Raw genomic sequence first — 22316 nt, forward strand, 5'->3', positions numbered from 1 at the left:
CCAGTACGGGTTCATCAGTGTATTTCAAGCTCCTACAGTAGCTTTCAGTTGGGAATCAAAAAGCACTTTGTAAAGTTAAATTAATCCCCACCACACCTTTGAAAGGTGGAAAACCGTTTCCATATGTGTAAACTGACAGACAGAGGGGTCACAGAGTTAGTTACCGACAGCGGCAGAAAAAGAAAGGCCGATATGCAGCCCTGCGCTGCGGAGCGCTGGCTGCGCTTCCCGAGGGCGAGCAGGACGCTCCCCACGCCACCGCCCTGGCCACGACACCAAACAACTGCACCGCCAGCCGCGGGGCCATCCACCCACTGCGGTTTCTTCTTTAACCCGATTTACCTAGAGAGGAGCAAAAAACCTTCTTCCTCGGGAAAACAACAGCTTCATTTGAATTGCAGGACCGAGAGGAAAGCCTGGGTGAACTAAGAGCAATGAAGTGCTGGTGCGGATGCCGGAGGTGCAGGCACACCGTGGCCATGCAGCTGGGGACAAATCCAACGCACACAATCTCTTCACTATTACTTAGTTTTTAAAGAAACTTCGAGATGCCCAAAGGGGCTGCTTTATGTACCAGCTTAGCAGGCACAACGCATAATTCCGTTGGCTTATAAACTGGAATGGAAGTAGTCTGACAAAAGGAAGCCTTCATATGCTATATTTCTTCAGCAACTTCAGTTTGCCAATAAACTGAAAGTGAGAATTTATCATCATCAACTTCTTAAAAAAATCTTTTGTTGGAGAATATTTTCTGGAAAACATGGCTTAGTAGGCACTTTATTTTCATGTGATTAGCCCGTCCTTCCAATAACTTCAATAATTCTTACTTATAATTTCAATTCTTTAAGATATCATTCCTTGCAAAATAAATACTCTAATAGCCATACTCTCAAGTCATCTGCACAAAACCGTAGGCGAGGGAGATCAGATGTGTGGGTCTACTGGAAGATGGTGAGTTTTGGGGTAGATTTCCCCTTGCCTTACCCACATATCCATATAAGCCCCACTGATGATGAATCACAGATCGTTTTGAGGTTTCCTGCAGACAACTGGTGGCTTAATACAAGTGTGCGAATTAAAAAGAAAAAAAGTACTTGAGTTGGAGTGTCTTGATGATAAAGTGTTTGCATTTGGTTTAAGTTTGGTATTTTTTGTTACCCTTATTACCTAGCACACCTCTTCTATACTTTCTTTCGTGGAAATGGCCAACAAAACTGCCATTTCACAGTTGCCATTCATAAATTACTTAGTTTGCATAACAAATGAACGCCAAATGATACTTGACGTTATTTCCGTAATGGTGAGCTGAGGGCAACAGCTCGGTCACTATGTAAGTACCTTCAGTGTTCGGAATTTTTTCCGGTGTATTAAAAGGCACTGCAGAGTCAAGAGGATCAGTTGCCAGTCTTGTATCCCCTTCTAGATGCTGTAGATTGCGGGTAGGCAAGGATGGGGGACTTCTGTCCATTCACCACTGTTTTCTCTCTGTTAACCCGCATGAGATCTAAACCTTTATCATCGTGTGAAGGGTCTTGGCAGCTACGGGATTTCCGTGTGAAGAATTCTGTAGCTCAGAGGGCAAAACATGTCAGTATTTTAAGTAACTACACCACCAGCCGTGTAAAGACAGTTGGCTTAAATCACGCTGTTTGGGAATTAATGAAGTACCCCCGTGGCTGGTAACACTGCTAGAACTTAGGAGGCAGTGCAAACCTCAGTGAGGATGAGCCGCCAGCCTCAGCAGCTACCTTCAGTTGCTTCGTCATTAAACTCGCTTAGAGCTGCCCCAAGTAGTACAGAGCTGGGAATGGCTCTGGAGCCGGGCGCTGCCCTACACGGAGCATCCGTACGGTTGCAGTGCTTTCACTCTAGCCATGCAGCGCGGCTGGGAGAAAAAACAAGTGCCCAGTATTGCCGCGTACAACTTGACAGCAAGCTAGACCCGCTTCCCACAGGGATTGAGTGAGGAGTAAAAGGAGAGTGGCTTACATCAACGACTGCCTCAAAAATTACTCTTAATTGCCGTCAGATCCACAACAAATAGATATTGCACATTTTATGTTTAACAAAGCTTTTAACCACCCGACCACCTGCCTTTCAGGAGACTGCTGTAGGTGCTCATACTGTTCTCTCTGTACTCTATCACTGCAATGGCAAAATGTGGATTTTTCACAACTTATCAAAACAACTCGGGCGAGACCGCATCCAAGTATACACTACAGGTTGATACAGCGAATGGCCCAAGAAAAGATGCCTTCCAGATGCGTCAGCTTATTCTCTATCACCGCAAAAAGAGATTCGGCAAGAAAAAAAAACATGTTGTGGATGCAACACTCACAGCAGATGGCAATAAAAGAAGACTCAAATTAGAGGCATTCTGTATCGCCAAACCTAAACTTCATCTCAGATCAACACTATCCATAATAGTGTTTAAGTAGTAAAAGAAATTTACTCAAATGTGAAATAAACTATTACACATTCTTAGTTCTGATTCACAGTCTCAGACTGGCAGTGACAGTAACATTTAATAAACATTAGAATGAAGACACCAATATGACCAAATGACACACTTTAAGTGAGAAAACGAACAGGAGAAACCTTGGCATATCCACCCAAAACAGAACCAAAGCAAAAAAAAAAGGCAGAGAAACTGCTTTTGCGATCAAAACAGTAAATACTTTATTATAATTTATTAGACAGAATGAGAATGTAAATGAGAAATTAGGAAAGCCAATATTTTCTTTAACAGGCATTTTAAGCTTTTGCTGCGAATGCTCAAGCGATGAGAACGTTTGCTCGCAGCCAACCTACGGATCCGCTCGCAGCCGCGCAGCACCCAGCGTGTTCTGCAAGGGCAGAGACGCGGCAAGGCTCTCCTCAGCCCCTCCGACGTGTCTCAATTAAGCTGCTAGGAATGTTATCAATCAGGGGCGCTCACGTGCCCACTCGCGCACACCCATACAGACAGTGAAATTTATCCCCGGAGTCAGTTTACTATCAAAGTAATTACGTAAATAGCTTTTGAACTGTCAGCATCTGTCTTTCAAAGAAAAAATCAAAGAAAACAATGTGCGACTACAAAGCCTGGAAGACACAATAATATTGTGTTACGTTCATATCATTATCTATGGCTACAAAAGAAAAAAAAAAAATCCTCCTGTATCTACAAAGCTTTGTAGGGGGAAAAAAAAATTAAATGGAAATAAGAGTATTTTGAAGTACTCTGTATTCAAATAACGTTAAGATGTGTAATAATAATTAGAGCATGCCGTATAGAGCATTTTTTAATTTCAAAGCATTAACTAATTGATCTTCTTAAAGACTGTGAGCAGGTAGAAAGGTAGTGGTATGCATGCAACACTTTTATACACGAGAAAACTGAGGCGTGAAGTTTTTAGAAACTTGCCTGAAGTCATTCTTAACTTTATGCACTGTAAGGCCTTTTACTGCTGGCCACGCTACCGTCACCAGCAGAACTATATCAGTAAGGCCAAGAGTTTCCCCACTGACTTTAACAGGGATACGTATTATACAAATAATTAAACCTTTGCTTGACCTTGACCTGGTATCAACCAGGTAGGGTTCTAGCTAAAGGGACCCCACGAACAGAGCAATTATTGACACCATCCAACTAACAAAGTGACAGAACTGTGGCACAACACAGTTTCTGCGTAACTTTGCCCTGATGCAACAAGAGTGCGATGAGGACATAACTACAACCCAGGCACCAGCTAAAAACTGAGTCATCTCCAAGCATTTCCTGCGATGTGTTTTTCAGTGCCATTTTTAAGCTAGGGACATAACAGTTTCAATATAAAACTGATAAAGAGCCAAGAAAGAGGTTTTTCAAACTGAATAGCCTATTAACTAAGCTGTCCTCAGAAGAATGAAACTCCTACTAGCAATAACATTATTACATCCAAAGAATAAATAAAGTATCAGCAGTTCATAAAATAAGTATATTTGCTTGAGGGTTTTATTCCAGTATCTTTTCTTGAGAGTTCCATTCTCATTGTCAACTATTTTTCTTTCCCCGCTTCCCAACCCAGTTTTACCTTTCAACGTTAGAAATGCAAACCCAGTATTACTCTGCTCAGTAAGGAAACGTGGAAAGTAAAACAGAGAGGCCACCTAGCCGCCTTCTACTTATAAGCAAGCTCATCTTTGTCATGCCCCCCCTAAGAAAAAAAAAAGATATCTATTTAAAACCTGGTAATAATTGTAAAGAGGAGTATTCTCCCCTCGCCGCACAGACGGCCGTGCTGCTGTCGTCACCTGAAGTTGTGTATGTGAGGCAACGGGGAGCTGATGTTACGTGCCTTCAGGAAACGTAGTCTGATAAACAGATCTAACTGGCTGAGGTAAGTTCCGAATTTAAACTCTTCTTTCCTCTGTCTTTGAACAGAAATGTCAAGTGCTTATGACCAAGCAATGAGTATATACTTTAAGTTATGTACTTGCTGGTATGTATTTGTGGCTGGGTGTGGGTATGTGCTTGTGCACGTGTGCCGACTCCCTTGATGCGCCCCTAATCAATACTTTAGAGAGTGTTTTATTAGGGACTGGCACATAGCTTTTCAGGCCAGTAAATCTTGGAGCTGCCAGGACATAAACATCTAAAAACTGGCATTTTTCATTAAGCATTTAAGCCAACTTTACTACACAGTGACTGCCATCACTTAAAACTACCTGCCTTGCTAAATTAAATTACTTCATCTGATTGATATAGGAAGTCAGCATAATAAAAGAAAACTTTCTGACTGCTTTTTACTCAGCAAGCCACAGCCACTAGAAAAAGAAACAAGGAAAGAAAAAGCCCAGAATTCAAACTGATTTGTCTGTACCTACAGATTTATGTAATGAATCTTCTCTGTTTGACAAATCAACGTCCTTTTTAGAACAGCAGGCTAGAAGGAAGCTATTTCGGCATACGGACAGTCTTAATATTTTAGGTTTCAGTGGAAGACTTTGCAGAATGAATAAAAACAAATGATGAACAATTACCATCTTTTGCCATTACTACCCTGAAGAATTAATATTCTGTGGGGACAAAAACTTAGCCGTCTGCTCTATAACAGACCGACACATTACTATTTCGCAATGCTGGAAAGAAGTTGTCAGTGAGTATTCTTTATTTGCTGTCAGAAAAAGTTTTGGTACCGTACACTGCAAACAAAGCTTGGTATTCAACCAGGTTAGTAACTTATTGTCAAGGTTACAAAAGGAATGGACAACATTTGTATTGAGACTATTTCTCAGAGGTTATTCATTGTTTTGCCGTCTAGACAAGCTAGAACTAGGCTAGAGAAACAGCATTTGCGGGTGGAATTTTATGCAGCAGCAGGAAAACCAGTAAACAATATATACGTGTATGCATTTTTGCTTTGTTTTGACAAACTGGTAATTGTATCTCAGCAACATTCATCTCTATCAGCACATCCTTCAGGTAATTTTAGTATAAAGAAGAACAGGTTTAGGTCCCTTTTGTCATCCAACCCTCCAGATGATTTTATATATAGTGGTTTGGCCTCCATATGTTCAAACAAAATAAAGCCATTGGCATTTGCTACTTGAATTAGTTCAATTTTATTCTATTTTCTCTATTAACAATCACTCTTAAAAGTTGTATTTTATTTAAATAGAACCTGATTTTTTCTGATCAAATTAAGTACCTTCACGGAAAAAAAAATGTAAATCCGCAGCCGCCCGAATTTGCTGCTTTGTCACAAATACGCATCTTTTGCAGTTTAGATGCTTTAAAAAAGATTCCTCCAACCCTCGTTCCACAGACACTACCCTCAACTAACCTCCTCCCGCTCTAGGGTCAAACGGGAGCAGCCCCATCCAGTCACAATCTCCATTTCAGGCTTTCATTCAGCCTGAACGAAGTTCTGCGTTGGTGTGGCTCAATTGGCACCGTCTACTTCTCTGCAGCCTGAGAGTATCGTATTGCATTGTGATCAACCTCCACTATTTCGGCAGCTGCCAAATTTCCTCTCTAAACTGAGGTTCCCCTGTGTGCCACTGGGCAGGTTTCCCCCCCCCGCCTCTCCCCAGCACTTTTGAAACATTAACAAAGGACTAAAAGCTCACTCTCAGCAATTTGCTACTATTAAACACCCTCAAAAAATAAACACGGAGAAGAAGATACTAAGTAGGTTGCAATAATATTGAATTTATCACAGTTAAAAGCCGACAACCAGACGTATCTTACCTCCTTCATTTATGACTCTCTCACCCTCCTTCTCTCCCCACTCCAAATACAATACTATCCATAAAAAATAATGCAAAGCATCCACATGTGACACAAGTTTGCAAACATTTTTCAACCATTAATTTGCAAATGCAAAATTCACACAGCTCCTAAGAAAGCGCGCAGCTTTCACACATCTCCTGGGGATCTGTGCTTTACTAGTCAAAGGTTTAAACCCAGTGTATTCCCCATGAATAATCTCTCACCCCTTCCCCCTCCTCCCTCCTGTCCACATCTAAATGCAGAATCCCCAGCTTCCTTGTCTTCAGTTTACAGATTATGCGATCCAAAGTGTCACTCACTGGATTACTGCACATAACCTGAGCACTACCCGAAGCTTACTTGTCTTCAACTTGTCCAGCATTACTTAAATGGAATTATCCGTCACAATCCATATACCGAATCTGCATAGCCCACTTATCTCAAGATTCTGTGTGTCACCTACCAGATTATCCGTTTTAATCCATACATTGAATCTACATAACATATGTCTTTAATTCATGGGCTCTGATGAGCTATAGTATCGCTGAATGGATTATTTCTCTTTATCCATTATTGGCAGTCGTAAAACCGTTCACTGCATACTCTCTCATGCCCCATCTTCCGAACATCGAGGCAAGATTAGAGTCTTCAGCAAACACAGCTCTATCACACATCAAACACGGCTTGATATAATACCTGCACTGATACTTCACGTAACTTGGAACCCAGTTCCTCGCACAAAACAAATGTCTGTGTTATCATGCATTAAAGATTAGGATTGGTAGGCTAATCTTGCTTTCAATGACACTCATAAATCTGTGGTTATTCCAGTACAGTCTTTGGAGCCACCCAGATTTAAGTGGCTACAACGAAGAGCTGAATTTACCCTAATGATGATCCCTTTCACGGTGAGTGCAGAAAACACTTCACCTGAGTAGTTTGGGAACTAACCTGTACAACAGAGAAGGATTTTCAAACAATAAAAAACCATCAGGTTCAGGCTTGCCCGGTCTTTCTTGAGAGATTCAGGCGCAATCACTGTTAACAATGCCTTCACTTCAACAGAATACCAACTCGGAAAGATTGGAAACAGAAGTCAGTTTAGCCTTTTGTTCCACACACCTATTCAAAACTAGCTAAGTGGGGAACATATAAAATATGTATTATTATTCCTTGACAACTCTCGATAAGCGAGAGATGGACAAGATTAGCAGAAAGGCTTTGTGTACACCCGGGAAGTTTTAAAAAGAGTTCTCATCGTGGTTAAAGCTGCCTCGCTCACACCAGCGTTAGCAAGACTGTGCACCTCGTGAAGCACCTGCCCACCTGGGGGGCCAGCACCTTTCCCCGAAGTCTGCTCAGAGGGGGCCCAACACCAGTCAAACAGAAATCTCATGTTAGTTTTCTAAGTACGGGGATGGCCACTGGCGCTGAAGATCACGGAAATAGTTTCGTATACCTTCTCCTATCGATGGTCCGCCCTACATGCTGCACCTACTGCAGTCGGTAACGTTGCTTCGGAGGAAAGCAACCACTTTGGCCCTGCAATGCACAGTATCAGGTGGCTACGCTGAAGGCAGAAAGGGGGTATAATTTTCCTTCCTGTAGATGATCGGTTTGAGACCTGGAGTTCTCTCTGCTCCACTGAATCCAATAAACTGCATTATCCGTGAATAATCCAGAGGCCTTTTGAGCTCTGTTCCTGAATATGATGGATGTAACTAAGTTTGAACAGGCTTTAACCAATCCAATATACAGTTTTACAGCTTTATTTTAAAACATTTCAATTTAACGGCGTGTTTTGTGGGTTTTACTAGAGACTGACTTGTTTTGAACAGAATAAAAATTCCAGGGATTTCAAAACAAAATTTCTTAAAAATTCTCCAGTGCCAAACTTGCCTTATTTATTTAACCCCAGACTGCCTCCGTAAAGAAACAGAGGCATTTGAGTTAAAATTTCTACAGCCGTGAAAGGTTCTAGATTTTGCCCCATTTTAAGCATAAGAGTACTCCCTTTCAGTCAAGCCTTGGAATGAAGTATTACACTTCCTTTTCCACTAGTAACTGGACATATATAGATCCTTCTAACTGTGATCTTGAAGTTTGCAGCTAGACCTCTGCAGAAGCTGGGTGATGGTTCTTCCATTTTACAGGCACGCAGATGAAGGAAGGGGGGGGCTTAAAGTAGCTGCCGAAAGTAACAAAGCCAGTTAAGAGCAACAACTGAATACAAAACGTGGGAGTCTGGTGACTTCCAGCCACCCACCAACTCCCCTATCTTTGATAAAATATTACTGCTTTCTAACTTAAAAGAAATAACAGTAATAGAAAATAATGCCTTCCGCTTCATCTCTCGTTCTTTCAATCTCTCCCAGAGAATAAAACTCAATGGTAATAACGCGGACTTGGGCATTAACAATATGTAGCCTAGCGCTGAGACTTTAGCACATGACGTACTAAAACTCCCCCAGATCTAATGAAAAACACAATGAAATTTTGAACAGTTAAATGGAAAAAACTATTCAGTGCATAAGACAGTTGGGCAGTACAGCTTCTAGTGCTGTCCACATTCCAGGGTGTATTAATAATAAGACACTACTTGTGAGGGGTTTCCAAATATCACTAATAGCAAAACGAGGAAAAAGAAAATGCAGCTGCCAAACCAAATATAGAGCGGAGTTAATTAAAAAATCACAACTGGAAAACTTAATAACTCTACCTTCCTATAGAAGGACAAAAACATTTCCTAGCGTAATATATGTGTGTTTGTACACGCATACGTGAGTATAAAACAGCTCAACTTGCACACCTTTCATGTTGCCTCACTAAATACAGCTGCAATACAGCTGAGCCATTGTTTGTTGGCCGCTCATGGCTGGCGGTGCCATGAAAACCGCATTCCTGGGCACTAAATAATCAGCCTGCCTGACCCCCCAAGAACCTGTAAGTCAAATTCATTTACCCCCAGAGGGCAATGCTCTATTGTATCCTCCCTCCTTTCTAGCCACCTAGGAACAATGGACAATAATTGCAACTGTCACGGCAGTCAGTAGGAAAAATAAACCAGTGCCTGTTTTCACAGCTTACTGCCAAACCTGATCCAAACACCTAATAACCATGCCCCCAACCATAGAACCACAGTTGCACTAAAAAGCCTCAGATGTGAAGCTTTTGAACAGAGCTGCAGAACAATAACTCGACTTGTGTTCAAAATATGAAGCTAAAAAACAAAAATTAAAGCAAAGAAAACTCCTCTTTGAGGCTGTGCTGTCGCTCCCCATCCTCCCCCCGGGCAAGACTGAAAGGACTGTTGAATTTCTTTCGTGCTAGCATATAGCTGCTGCTGCCGCTTTCAAGTTTAGCCTGTGAAAGGGAAAGAGAGGAAGGGAGAAAAAAGATTGCCCTCCAACAGAACAAGATCATAAGGACTGGGAACAGACGGCCTTCTCAGCGCGCAGCACTTTTCACAGCAGCTTTACCGAGTCCAAAGGCAGAGGAGAATTGCTGGGAGTCCTCCTAAAGGCTCCAGCACATCGAGAGTTAAAGAGGCTCCACACAACTCACAAGAACTGCTGAAATACACACCCAGAAGTGGATACGAAAGCCGCCTGTGTACTTTGGGCCTGAAACATCTTAAAGATTCATCAGTTCGTGGCAGACGATGATGTTATTTTAAAACAATATGCTTTCAAGAACCAGAAGTCGCAGATAAGCCCAGTGGCTACCCTGCCTCTTTATGACCTGTTGCTTTACGCACATGGAGAAAACGTGCTCGGTGGGAATAAAGAACCCAGGGTTTGGCTCTCTGTTATAATAATAATATCTCAGCCTATTTGGGGCCGAAGCACTATATTCTGTTTTAAAGTTATTCTACATATGTAATGAATATATACTTTTGAATTACAGCCTCTTAGGGAGAAGCTAGGGGAAGCAAGTGGCATACTTTCCTACTTGTGTAAGTCAGTGGACTAGCGCAAACTAATGCCGGTGGCTTATCGGCGACAAGCTGGAAGGCACGTATAATTAAAATAACACTATCTTTGCACACGTACCAATACACGAACCTCTCAGAGAGTGTCATGTTGTATTCTTTACTGAACGCTGCCTACCTCTTGCCATCCTTAAACCTGTCAGGCATGAGGTTTGCGAGCCTGCCTGCCTGCCTGAGGATCTCGGTACCAGGGACAACATTAGTAAGCAAACAAACCAAAAATAATGGGGAGAAATGAAATCTAGTTTATAAACATAAAAGAAGGGTTTAATTTTAATCTCACTCTACTTTCACATTTCCAAAACAACACTGGCTTTGATTTCGCTACTCCAGATGTACACTGATATAAATGGGAGAAGAATCAGAGTCACTGTTTCTTTTCAGAGAGATAATGGCTGCTCTGGAAACTAAAATTTTTGACACACGTGCATTTTGAGTCAGCTCCTCATCGCAATCACTGAGGAAGAATTACAAAAATATTAAATTAGATGAAAACAAACAACTACAGGTTCCGTAAAATGACCTCACATACATAAAATGAGGAAATATCTTGGCAAAGCAGAAGCTACTGCTGCTGGAGAGTGGTCAAATTTTGTCATTTTCCTTCTGGAGTACGGCTTTAAAAGAACATGCTTTAGTGCACAGATGTTGCACGCTGTCTTTTAAAATCTGCACTGGCTAATTTCGGTACCTAGAGGTATCATTACACAAACTTTGCTCTTTTTATTTTTTTTCCTGCATGCAGAAAAGTCAAAAAAATCTACATCATCAAAATCTGTCCAAAAATTAACAAGGACTTCTGATCACCCTCAGATTTCAGAAGCTGAGCTCTGCTATACTCTGATACCACATAAACCCATGTTTGACATGTGAATTGACTTTTTTTTTTCCCATCCAGCAATACGGCGTGTCCTCGTACAACACAGAACGATATATACAACAAAAGCTTTATGTAAGTTCATTCACTTAGGGCAGTATACCTTTTTGTTTATTTCTGTTATCACAGATGGAGAGCATAGATCTCATTTAAGCCCCAAATTACAATGTTTCAAGGGGAAGGGGTAAACAAGCAAAAGTTCTATAAAGCCAGTGGTATCTCTATATTCATTCTCAATTTGCTTTAGCACAGAAACAGCGTTACCTTTTATTTCTCCAAAGTTCCCTGATCCCATGGCAAGAAGCTTGTCTTTCCAGTCCTTTGATAGTAGCTTTTCAATACTGGGAGTTTCTGAGTGAAGGGGGGGAAAAAAAATGTGAGCAAATCAACATGACTGTCTCCACAATAGAACTCATTAAAAGTCTATCTGCTAAAAATAAGGCCAACCCTATTCCGGGCCCCAGTTCTTAATGACTTCATCAACAAACTGATAAGGGGGGAGGGGAAAAAAAAAAAGGGGAGGGGGGGGGGGGGAAGTGTGCTTTGTCACCTGCTGTTTCAAAACCATTAGCTTTTTCCTCTTGTGGAACAAAGCCCCGGTAATTCTGTATGACAATGGGCACATATAAACCTGCACTTCATTGTTTTTCAATTTGGGGAACAAGTTGCTGCCTATAATGGATGCCTGTCAATTTCTGGGTGTTAGTCTGCAGTCAAAAAATAATTACGTTGATAAAATGCAGAGTAAAGAGAGAGAGAGAGAAAGAGAGAGAGAGAGAGAGAAGCAAAGAATTAGCTCCTAAATCTGCTACATGTAATTATATCCCTCTGAGTGTTTACAATTACATCCACTTTATAATGTGTGTTTAAACATCGTGTGGTGGTAAGCATACTGTGGAAAGATTTTCCAGTAACATGCACATTATAAATAATAATAAAAAGTTGGGTATGAAAAAAGCTTTAAAAGATTGCAAAATCCGGAGGGAGAAAAGGCATTGCTTAGAATGGAAACCCATTATTTGCTCATTTCAGATTCTATCACTTCCTTTAAAATAAAATAAAATAAAATATATTTGTTCAGTATTTTCAGGAAAAATGCGGTGAGGGTGTGGATGGGTCTGATATTTATGTCTGTAACTCTTGTATTCTGACCTCTTTTTGTGTAGAATTTTAATGCATAAGTAAATATAAATGCTAATAAAATTCAGAGAACATTAAACTCAATTCCAAACAATGTAATTGTATATTCTTGTCAGCATTTAGATGGGTACACAATTACAATAGCTTTCAATCCCACGATTAGCACTGCATTCAGTTAGAAAATGGAGTGTACTAAAAGATAAGTGTCCCAGTATGCGCCATCTAAATAACAATACCCACACTTATTATCTGGATCTAAGACATATACTGCTATTCTCCACATTTGTGTTTATGTGTATTTGTATTTGTTCAGGCATTTGTTTACCCCCTACCAGGAGCATAAAGGGAGTACATGTTAACTTATCAAAGGGACCGTCTGGCCTAGAGACCATACAATTATTAGCAACTGGTTAATTTTCCCCACAGTAAAAACCATTACGAGCAACCTTCATTATCTTGTTTGGCTAATTCCGCCTCCTTTCTTGGAAGCCCCAACTTAAAGCTGGGAGGACGCAGAGGCTGCGCACCCTCGCGGGGAGCGGGGGGGGGGGGGGGCTCGGCGGGGCCGGGCCGCCCTCCCCGCGCACCCAGCGCCGCCTTCTGCCCCTCTCCCTCCACAAGGCGCCTGTCACCCCCGAGGGACGCAGCGAGACCACCCTCCCCTTAAACCGACCACTCGCAGTACGGTACTAACGCGTGAATAGCGAGGCGGACACGGGCACACGGATGCACCCTTGCTTTAGGAACACCCCCACTCCCCCCCCCCCCCCGACTCCCGCTGCCTCGGACACCCGTGCGCACACACAGCCCCGCGCTGCATCTCGCTGGGCGCTGACAGCGTAGCAATTAGCAGAATCCCATTTCCAGCAGAAGAGATTGGTTTGGGGCTTCCCCCCGCCTCCCCCCCCCCCCCCCGCAACATTTTTATACACGTTGCAACGCTCCAGTTTTCGCCTGTATAACCCATTTTCGCCAATATTCCGAGCGGTGGGCTGTCGCGCCCGTCCTCTTTTCGCATCCGTCGCTCCTTGCCCTACCCACGGGCTCAGTCGCCCGGCACTGCCCGAACGCAAGTTTTTCTGGCCGAAACCCTGAAACTGCAATGAAATCCTTACGGAATAGAGGGGGAGAAGCTGCAGCGCAATGAACATCTCCGTGCCGGGGCCGAGGAGCCGGAGATGCCGCCAGGCTCTGGGCACTTACACAGCCACTTCTGAAGTTTCTACGTCCCCTGTTAAGCACCCACGAAGGAAACCAGTTTTCCAAACGCACCTGAATAGGTCAAATAAACGCCGCCGCTTGCTTTTTTTTTTTTTTTTTTTAATTTTTGCCCTCCCTCCCTTTTTTTTTCCCCCCCTTAAGCTTTTCAAAAAATTCTCGAGTAGCGTGTAAACAGGCCAGAGCAAATGCGGTATTTGCAGGAGAGGGCTGTCAGTCATTAAAAGCTAACAAACCTTTGCAAAGGCAAGGAATGCGGCAATAAGAAATCCATTGTAGAGCCTGACAATAGGCTCCGCAAGCCTCCAGGCACCCAAAAGCAGCCCGTCTTACTTTTAAGTCTATTGTCAGCAAAGTCCGCCGCGAAGCCGCTTGCTTTTTTTTTTTTTTCTTATTTTTTTTTTTCCCCCTGCAGCTAGACAAAATATTCGCTGCGGTGCGCTCGTCAAGGAACACAAGTCTGCTGTCTAACTTGCTGCGTTAAAGCAACAGTAGCCGCTCGCCGGGGCTAGCGGGGCATTGGCACAGCGGGGAAGATCGGGGCTCCCCCGCGGACGGGGCTGCGGAGCGGCGGGGAGCGGCGCCGGGATCGGGCCCGGTCTTCCCTTGCCGGGAGGGGGGTTGGAGGTGGGGGACAATCGGCTTTCTCAATAAAAATGGTATTTACTCAGTGGCAAGAGTCCCGTCCCTGCCGAGTGTCCCCTGCACCACCACCACCACCCCCCCCAGCCCGCATCCCGACTCCGCCGGCGATTCCGGCGGCAAAACGAGCGGAGAATAATGAAGGCGTTAAGGGATGGCCATGTATCAATGACTGAATTTCTGCGAGAACGGTAAAGGATCGCAGTAGGAAACCGTGATTAGAGATGTGAAAGGCCAAATGGCAAAATCCCAATAGTAACAATGCATCTGTTCATTAATGTGTGAATATGAGTAATATGAAAATTTAACACAATTATAAGCCCCTCAGCAATGCTGATGGCATAAAATAGATTGTGGTGATCTAATCAGCGTTTCCCCTGTTGAAATACTGTATGTTAACTATTTAAAATAATATTATATGGATTTTTTTTCCTTCAGAAAAAAACGTGTAATCATATTTAATTGATGTACTAACTTAGTTTCAAACCTCTCTTGACTTGAACTGCAATTTTTACATAAGGCACTTCAACAGAGTTTTGATACAGAATCAGCAAATAATTGTCCTTCTGCTAATACTTAAAAAGAACTTTAATTCTGAAAGACAATAGTTTCCCCACCCCTATAGCTTTACAGAGCTAAAGAGCTATATTTAATTACAGCTAGTTTAATTCTATTATATACTGTGTTAACATATTGTACTTACATAAAATACGCTATTCATATACTCAACCTATCACATTTCAGTAACTGCTTGTGAAATACATTATGCACCATATCTTGGAAACAAACATTTATTATGTCATTTATGTACCCCATTAAAAAAAAGATTTGAAATTTACACATCTTAAATAAAAATAACTGTTTAAAAGGTTACAACTGTAGAGCTTTCATAAATTATACAGAAACAAAGTCATCTTTTGTTCAGTTCTTTTTTAGACTTAATTGGGAAGATGAGGCTCTCAAGTTAAGAAAAGAAATAAACACTGTATCTTGCTTGTCAGGCACTCGTTCTTTGGATTTATTAGAAAGTCAGTAAAACTTTAATGCTTGCACATGTAATGCGCAGCTTGAAATCGGGAAAGGTGGCCTGCACAGGGGAACTGCTATTCCTGATCCCTATTTCTCTCCTCTTGGATTCACCGGAACAATGTTGCTACATCCAAAATCTGAACTATATTGTGACAGGTTTTGGATCTGCATCAGGACAAGCATGTATCACGATAATCTATGTTAGCATTTCCAAAAAGCCTTTCACATTTCCAAAAAGCCTGCGCTCTGCCGTTCTGAGTATCGTGACTCTTCAGACCATCTCCTAATTCCATCTCTGAGAGGAACCCGGGATTAGCCCCACTTCTTCTGAGCCCCACTTGAGCTGAGAAGACCCCCCCCCCATTCCTTATTTGCAGGGTAGCTCCTAAGGCACACAGTAAAACAATTCCAAGCCTATCCACAGCACAGTATGAATACGTCTACAAAAAGAGTTGTTCACGGGTTGTTTGTGAACAGTAATTCATTAATGTTTGGGAAGCCGTTTCCTTCCAGAAACACTGTGAAAAGTGTTAAGTGTTGTTATAGAAGAGGATTACCGGTAGGGCACCAAAAAGAAAGACCGTGAGGGAAAGAATAACAGGAACCATTAAGTAAATGCTGGCAAAGAGGAGACTTGACTGAATTAATAGAGATACAAATTAATCTACAAAAATGAGGTCTGCTGTCTCTGTTGAGCGCATTTACCAGTCATTAGCTCTTTCTAGAGATATTTACGGTGCATTTTGTTTTTCTTGTTTCACCCTTGCCTCTGTTGCTTGTATATGCTTCTCCGCATCACTGGGTATGGCAGTGCCCACCGGTGAACGGCCCTCTGACCGTGCCAGCCATTGTGGCAGCAGCACACTGGCTCCTCCGTGCCCCCCAGCCCCGCTGCTCTCCCTCCTTCACTCGCTCTCTCCCTCCCGTGCCAAGCACCATGGAGGCTGACTCCCTCAGCTGCAACAATGAGACCTGGAGACAGATGCCAGCAGCCCCTAATTCTCACGCAGGCCTCCAGCGTGCGGAATGAAACCACTTTCTCAGTGGTGCAACCGTCCCACGTTAACCGCTCGGATTTGCATGTAGGGATGCACGTGTACATCCATACGTGTTGGGCACACGTATACATGTGCTGAATCGCTGTGACAGTACTGGAAAGCAAAGCAGCTAAGCAAATTATCATCAAATCACTTTTTAACCTAACTTCTTGGATGCTAACAAGCATGCCACTGCCCCTCTACTTCTGTATTTGATGTTTAAATATAGCTTCATTGACTTATTTACTCACAAGACTTAGAAGTTTTCACACTGAGAAAGGAGCAGTTTGTTTCCAGGAAGCGGCCAAGGATACAAAGCCATAGTAAGAGGCACCATTTTTAGCACTGTCTGATAGACTTTTAATAGATAGACTATTTAATACAGGCTACTTCCATAAGTTGTGTTATTTTTTTTCAGGCACCGTAACTCCTCTTCGGGAGTGACCTAATCCTACTCTCAATTCAGTGGCAGCGCAGATGCACGTGTACCTGAACCTGCCTCGGCAGTCTTCCAAAAACACAGTCACACAACGCACCGTTCCCTTCAGGCCTAACCTCTCCGGTAGCTCTTTTCAGTCCATGCTCCAGGGTCACAGTCCTGGAAATCCACTTATAAAAGCTTAGAATGGTCTTCACTGCCAAATCTCTTCCTATCACCTCCTTCTGCTCCCGCTGATTATTTACTAAAAGCAAACTTCAGTCTCATGCAGCTGCTTGCTTCCAGAGAAAGGAATGTAATTCCATAATGCTGTAAAACAAGGTGCGGGATGGGGGCTCCTCCCATGAGGCACTTCCAGAAAAGCCATATTTGAAGAGGAAAGGGGAGAGCAAAGCTCTGACATTATAAAGAAGAGACAACTACAATGAAAGGGAAGGAGGCTGAGCTACATCGACTGGCAAGTTAGAGGAACAACATGAGTCCTGGAGCCTTCCACTTGCATGGTGTCTGGATGTCTGAGCATGGCTGTTCTCCCAAGGAGATGCCCAAAGTGCTCCCTCCTTCATAACTGCTGTGAACAGCTCTTGTCCTGGGATGAAAGAGAGAGACTCCTTAGAACAAAGTAAAAGAAAGATGTTTGGCCTGAGCAAGGATGATGACATGAAGTGTAGTGGAGTGGAGAGAAGCCAGGAGTTGCTCGATACCTAGCCAGACCACCAGACATTTCCTGCCAACACATGTCATTCCTAGAGGAAGGAGTATTTGGTCGGCACAAATGATCATGAATAAACTTTAGCATTGGCTGATATACCTTCCACTTCTGGCAAGCACCTTCCTTTATATTATGAAAGAGCTGGCAAATACCCTCCATCCATTAGTCACCCTTTTCTTCTGCTAGGGTCATAAATACGTTACACCTGTTGGCCACGGTGCCACTCACCATTTCTACAAGCCTCACCTATCTATGCGCCACCCCACTGGCACCCTGTTTTGGGTTCAGGCACCACAATTAACACTTTATGGTTTAAATCAGGAAAGAAGACTAAGGGCAGATTTCTACTCTTCCTTTAAAAGAGCAGACAAGCGCACATGCAGACACAAGAAATTTCTCTTTTTATGCACCCATTTTTTATTATGAAGGTCTTACCTATACAAAAGCAGAAACAATTTTCATAGCAAAGAAAATAAAGCAACTATTATGAAGAAATGGTTGGTATCAGCAGGTTACATAGACATACAGCATCTGCATACACATATGGTTCTCAATCAACAGAATCATGCTTTTAGGGAACTACTTGCAGCTAGGCAAGACACTATGAATCATGAGCAGGCACAACACAGAATGTATTTAAATTTGGAAATCAAAGACCACACGACATACATTTTTCTCTTGCCTTCCAGGAAGTACTGCAATTTTTCACCAGTCTAAAAGCATTTTAGACTTTTGGAGAAGACAGTAGGGAACACCTCTATGAAAGTAAATAGTTTTCAAATGTAGGACAATAGTTGCTCAGGTATGATAAGCAAAAATGTGGTGCTAAGTAAAATAAGACCTGGGGCTTCTCTGACTGGGCAGAATGTAGCGTGCTGTTGGGTTCTTTCTTGGCTTTTTTTCTTATATACAAAATCTTTTTCGGTCTTCGGGCACAAACTCACAGAGGAGAACAAAGTATTCAAGTTTTGATGAGATATTAGGAAGCTACGGTGCTCTGGCCAGCACATCACAGTACGACTCTTACTATACCACTCCATCACAACCACTGTGCAGAAAACAGCTGGGCTACATATGTCCGTGGGTGGCTTCCAAACCTACTAAAAAGCTCCCTTCTCTGCCAGGGATAACCAGCCTTCCTGCTCTTGGAATCTCCAATCCCACCCCGTCCACATGTTAGCTCCCGTAGCGTTTTATTTCAGAGGACAAAATCAGCTTCTGTATCCACAGGTGAGTGCAGTTACCTGCGGTGCACAATGACATCAGCTTACCACAGTATTCTTGTTGCACACACTTGCATGATTTTGTGTATGCTTAATAATACAACACTTGTTTTCCAGTTGCTGGCTCTCTTTTGCAATATCCATCATGCTGCATTAATGAAGTATACACTATATGAACGATAAGACATTTTCATTGTGATTTCTGGCACAAGAGTACTGCTTCTTGTGCTAAAAAAAATAATTCACATAGCCAGAAAAGGTTCCATAGCACAATAAAGACATTATTCAAGATCTTAAAATCAAAATCAGTAATCTATAAATGCCACTAAAAACATGATTTTCCTCTATATACAAATACACAAGCAGTTATTTTTACAACTGCTCACCAATGCATACTGCCAGTCTTACAAGAAAGCTACCTAAAAACACAAGGAAGAAAAGGTTCGACTAGTTTTCAGATACACTATACTACCAGTTGTTGAACTAATTATCCCTTAGGATGTAAGCGAGGAGCCAGCAAACCACAGCACAAGGCAGGAACACATGGCTAAGCAGGACAGGGGGAGGGCACGGGGACTTCTTAAGCTAGGTTTGTGGCCAAAACCAGCATCTCATTCAACTACACCCTCAGGAACAGTCAGGCTATTGTCTGAAATTTTAATAGTTTCCATCACCTGAATGCACTGGCAGTTGCACTGTTAGCTGTGTACTTTTCAGGCCGTCTTGTTTCAACAAATGAGCACCTACTCCAGGAGCAGTGTCACACTCCAGATATGACACGAACAATGCAAAGAAATGAAGCCTGTCACGTAATACCTTCTGCCAGCCCTTCAATCTCCCAGCAGCAGAGCCTATGTTCATTTCGGGGATACACAGGCAACAGTCAAGATTTTCTCAGCTTCCATCCCCTTTATTGGCGTACAGCTTCTGGACAGAGTCTGCTTTCAGAACGTGAAGAATTCAGGTATTTCTAAAAGTCTGTCTGTCATACACTCTTCTGGACTGGCCACGTCTACGTCGATAAAATGTCCACAAAGCCTTTCTGAGGCCTGCACAGCCAACAAAACCACCTCTTTCACAAACACAGCGTTGAACCGGGGAGCAACCCTGCATGCCCGCTCTCACCTCAGAACAACAGGCAATTCCGTCTCAATCTCTGTTACTTCCAGCACAGTAACTTGCGGAGTACATCCTTCATTGCCTTACATACCTTAGTGACAACAGACCCCATCAAGGCTACTAAATGTACGTTGATTACCCTCTAAATAATAATAATCTAGGGTTGCAAGCTGCTGTATGATAATTGCCACCTGCTCCACTGTTGAGGGGGTGGGTGGCATTCATATTTGTGTGCCAGGGCAGCTGGACAGTGGCGTGCTCTGCTCACACCTCCGTGAATCTGGCCTTCCACATCAAGCCTGGAGTCGCCTGCCGCTGGGTGGCTCAGATTTGCACGGAGATGGGGCTGTGCTACGCGCAGGATACACCCCCAAACCACTACAGCTTAATTATTCTGAAGAAACACTGGAACAGCGTAGTTTGTAGTCACTGCTCAGATATCCTCCATCTAAATCCTTGTCCTTGCAAATACATAGTAGGACGTGGCCGGTCCTTAACAGCAGAGAATTGATTCAATCTCTGTCTTTCCCGTCCTGCAGCAGAGCAACTGTGTCCCCCAGAGAAAGGCACACAGAGGCACTGTGAATGGCACTGGATGCCATCCACAGGACAATATATCTTTTGTCACTGAAATTTGTTGGGGCTCAGTGCTTTGGATTCCCAAAAGCATTCAGGAGCATAAGTCTCATTCTGGAAAGGAATTAGGCTCCCGACTGCCTTTGGAGATCCAGGCCAGTGAGTTGGCCGAAAGAGCCAATCGTGAACGCATTCTGCCAAATGCGGCATTGCACTGGCACAACTGTTGCTGGAACATCTTTTTCAGCATACATAATCTTTAGAATGGTCCCAGCTCCCCGCTACCACCATTTTCTTCATCCCTAATTAAATTAACAGCCAAGAAGGAAGCAAGTTATTTAACCTTACCAAACTTAAAAAAATAAGCTAAATTTTAAAAACATTCCCCACACCTTCCTGACATACAAAAATAACAAATGAAACAGAGTAACTCGCTTTCAAACACCTGAACAGCAACCTTTTCGTTTGTCATTGATGTTACAATTACACCAGTAAGAATCCTTATGAAAAGAAGGGCAACAGTAAAATAAAATAAAAAAAAATTCTCCTACACATGAAAAAAGAGAATTTTGTCCTAATCTATGTTCTTCAACCTTCTAATGCCTCTTTAATTCCAGGCATCTCTAAATGAAAGAAGGAATTGATTTTCTCAGGAGTGGTCCACCCAGTAAAAAAAACCTGTCAGTTGACAGAAGGAGGCACTATACCAAGCCTGAGCTTCACTGAAATTCTGAAACCACAAAGATGTTTTAATATTTCCAGAGACTATTTCAAGAGTAACAACATAAAAACAGAGACATCTGGAATTAAATACCATTAAATTTCACTTCAGTTTTATTTTTCTGTCTCAGTTGGACAGAGATACTCCCCTGAAATACATATTCCCGTGAAATACATTTTTGTATTAGTGGTACCGAAAGAGCCAGTTTCTAATTAAAGGACCATAATATCTTGTTAATATTAACAGAGGGCAATGTTTTTCGTCTGCTAATTTTTTACATCTTCAGCACATCCTTAATAAGCAAGAGGGCTTAAAAAAAGCATTCGGCGAGATGACTATACACTAACTTTTTATGGGTATTGACACATCATTAAAGACGTTCTAGGAAGATTCCACAGTTTATCCTTTGACAGAAAAGATCTTTTGTGCTGATCTGTCTCTTTTTAAGTAATTAAAAAAAACCCTAAAAAAATTCTCAAAAAAACCCTAGAACAAAACCCCAAGAGAGCGAAAAAGTACACAATCTGAATAACTGTAAAACACAAATTGAAAACTATAGCGTTGGGCTAGAATTTCAAGGAAATCCTTCTGAAGCTCAACCTCTCCACTTCTCAAATCCTAAATTCAACAGCAACAATGTAACCCTTCACATACACTTACTATAGCATTTTTACCTGAAAATCTCAAAGCCACTTTTACAAAAATGGAAAAAAAATGAGTCCTGAAGTGCTCATGATTTTCCTCAAAATGACAAAAGCAAAGACGACATGTGATGAAGCTGAGGAGACAATTTTCTAAATAGCCTAGCTTTCAGCCCTTGCCACAGCCATTATTTCCCACCACCAAAAAATATGCGGCTCTGGCCTCCGGATGATCAGCTGCAAAGGGAGCTGCTGTACCCAGGGCTCCGTCCCTCTTGGCCTTCCTTACATGTCGATTTTACCTTGACAAAGAGGGAAGAGGAGCCTTATTTGCCAACACAAGAAAGCAATAAAAAAGAAAAAAGAAAGTGAAACAAGCACTCTTGTCACAAAGCTGCCAAATTCTGCTGTTGAGGCCTGGTTTGGGTTTTTTTTTCGGTTAACTCTCACTGCTCTCGGAAATCGGCAGGCACGGCTCCGTTCCCCTCGTCCAGCACCCCTGGATGCTCTGGGCTCAACACCTCCCATCCCGCTGAGCGCTGGGATGCCCGGCGGGCTGGGATGGGGGAGGAAGAGCCTCACTTCCCAATGGAAGTCACGAAACGTCCTGCTGCAGCTGCACCGAAGTGCATGTTACTGAACTAATCATCGGTTTCCACCCTCCTCCCCCACCCTCTTTTTTTCTTTTTTTCTCCTCTTTTTTTTTTTGACAGCTG

At 42.6% G+C, this 22316-nt stretch overlaps 1 protein-coding gene across 18 annotated transcripts in view; it reads right to left on the minus strand.

The window, feature by feature from the left end:
* Positions 1-22316, minus strand: part of SOX5 (SRY-box transcription factor 5) — a 657730-nt gene that overhangs the window by 153112 nt on the left and 482302 nt on the right. For all 18 annotated transcript variants that reach the window (XM_054207629.1, XM_054207623.1, XM_054207624.1 and 15 more), the window contains one exon: positions 11368-11454. In XM_054207629.1, the coding sequence (XP_054063604.1) occupies positions 11368-11454 (87 nt within the window). The remainder of the gene's footprint in view (positions 1-11367; positions 11455-22316) is intronic.

This window comes from Rissa tridactyla, chromosome 1 (genome assembly GCF_028500815.1).
Source record: "Rissa tridactyla isolate bRisTri1 chromosome 1, bRisTri1.patW.cur.20221130, whole genome shotgun sequence".
In the NCBI taxonomy this organism is placed as follows: Eukaryota; Metazoa; Chordata; class Aves; order Charadriiformes; family Laridae; genus Rissa; species Rissa tridactyla.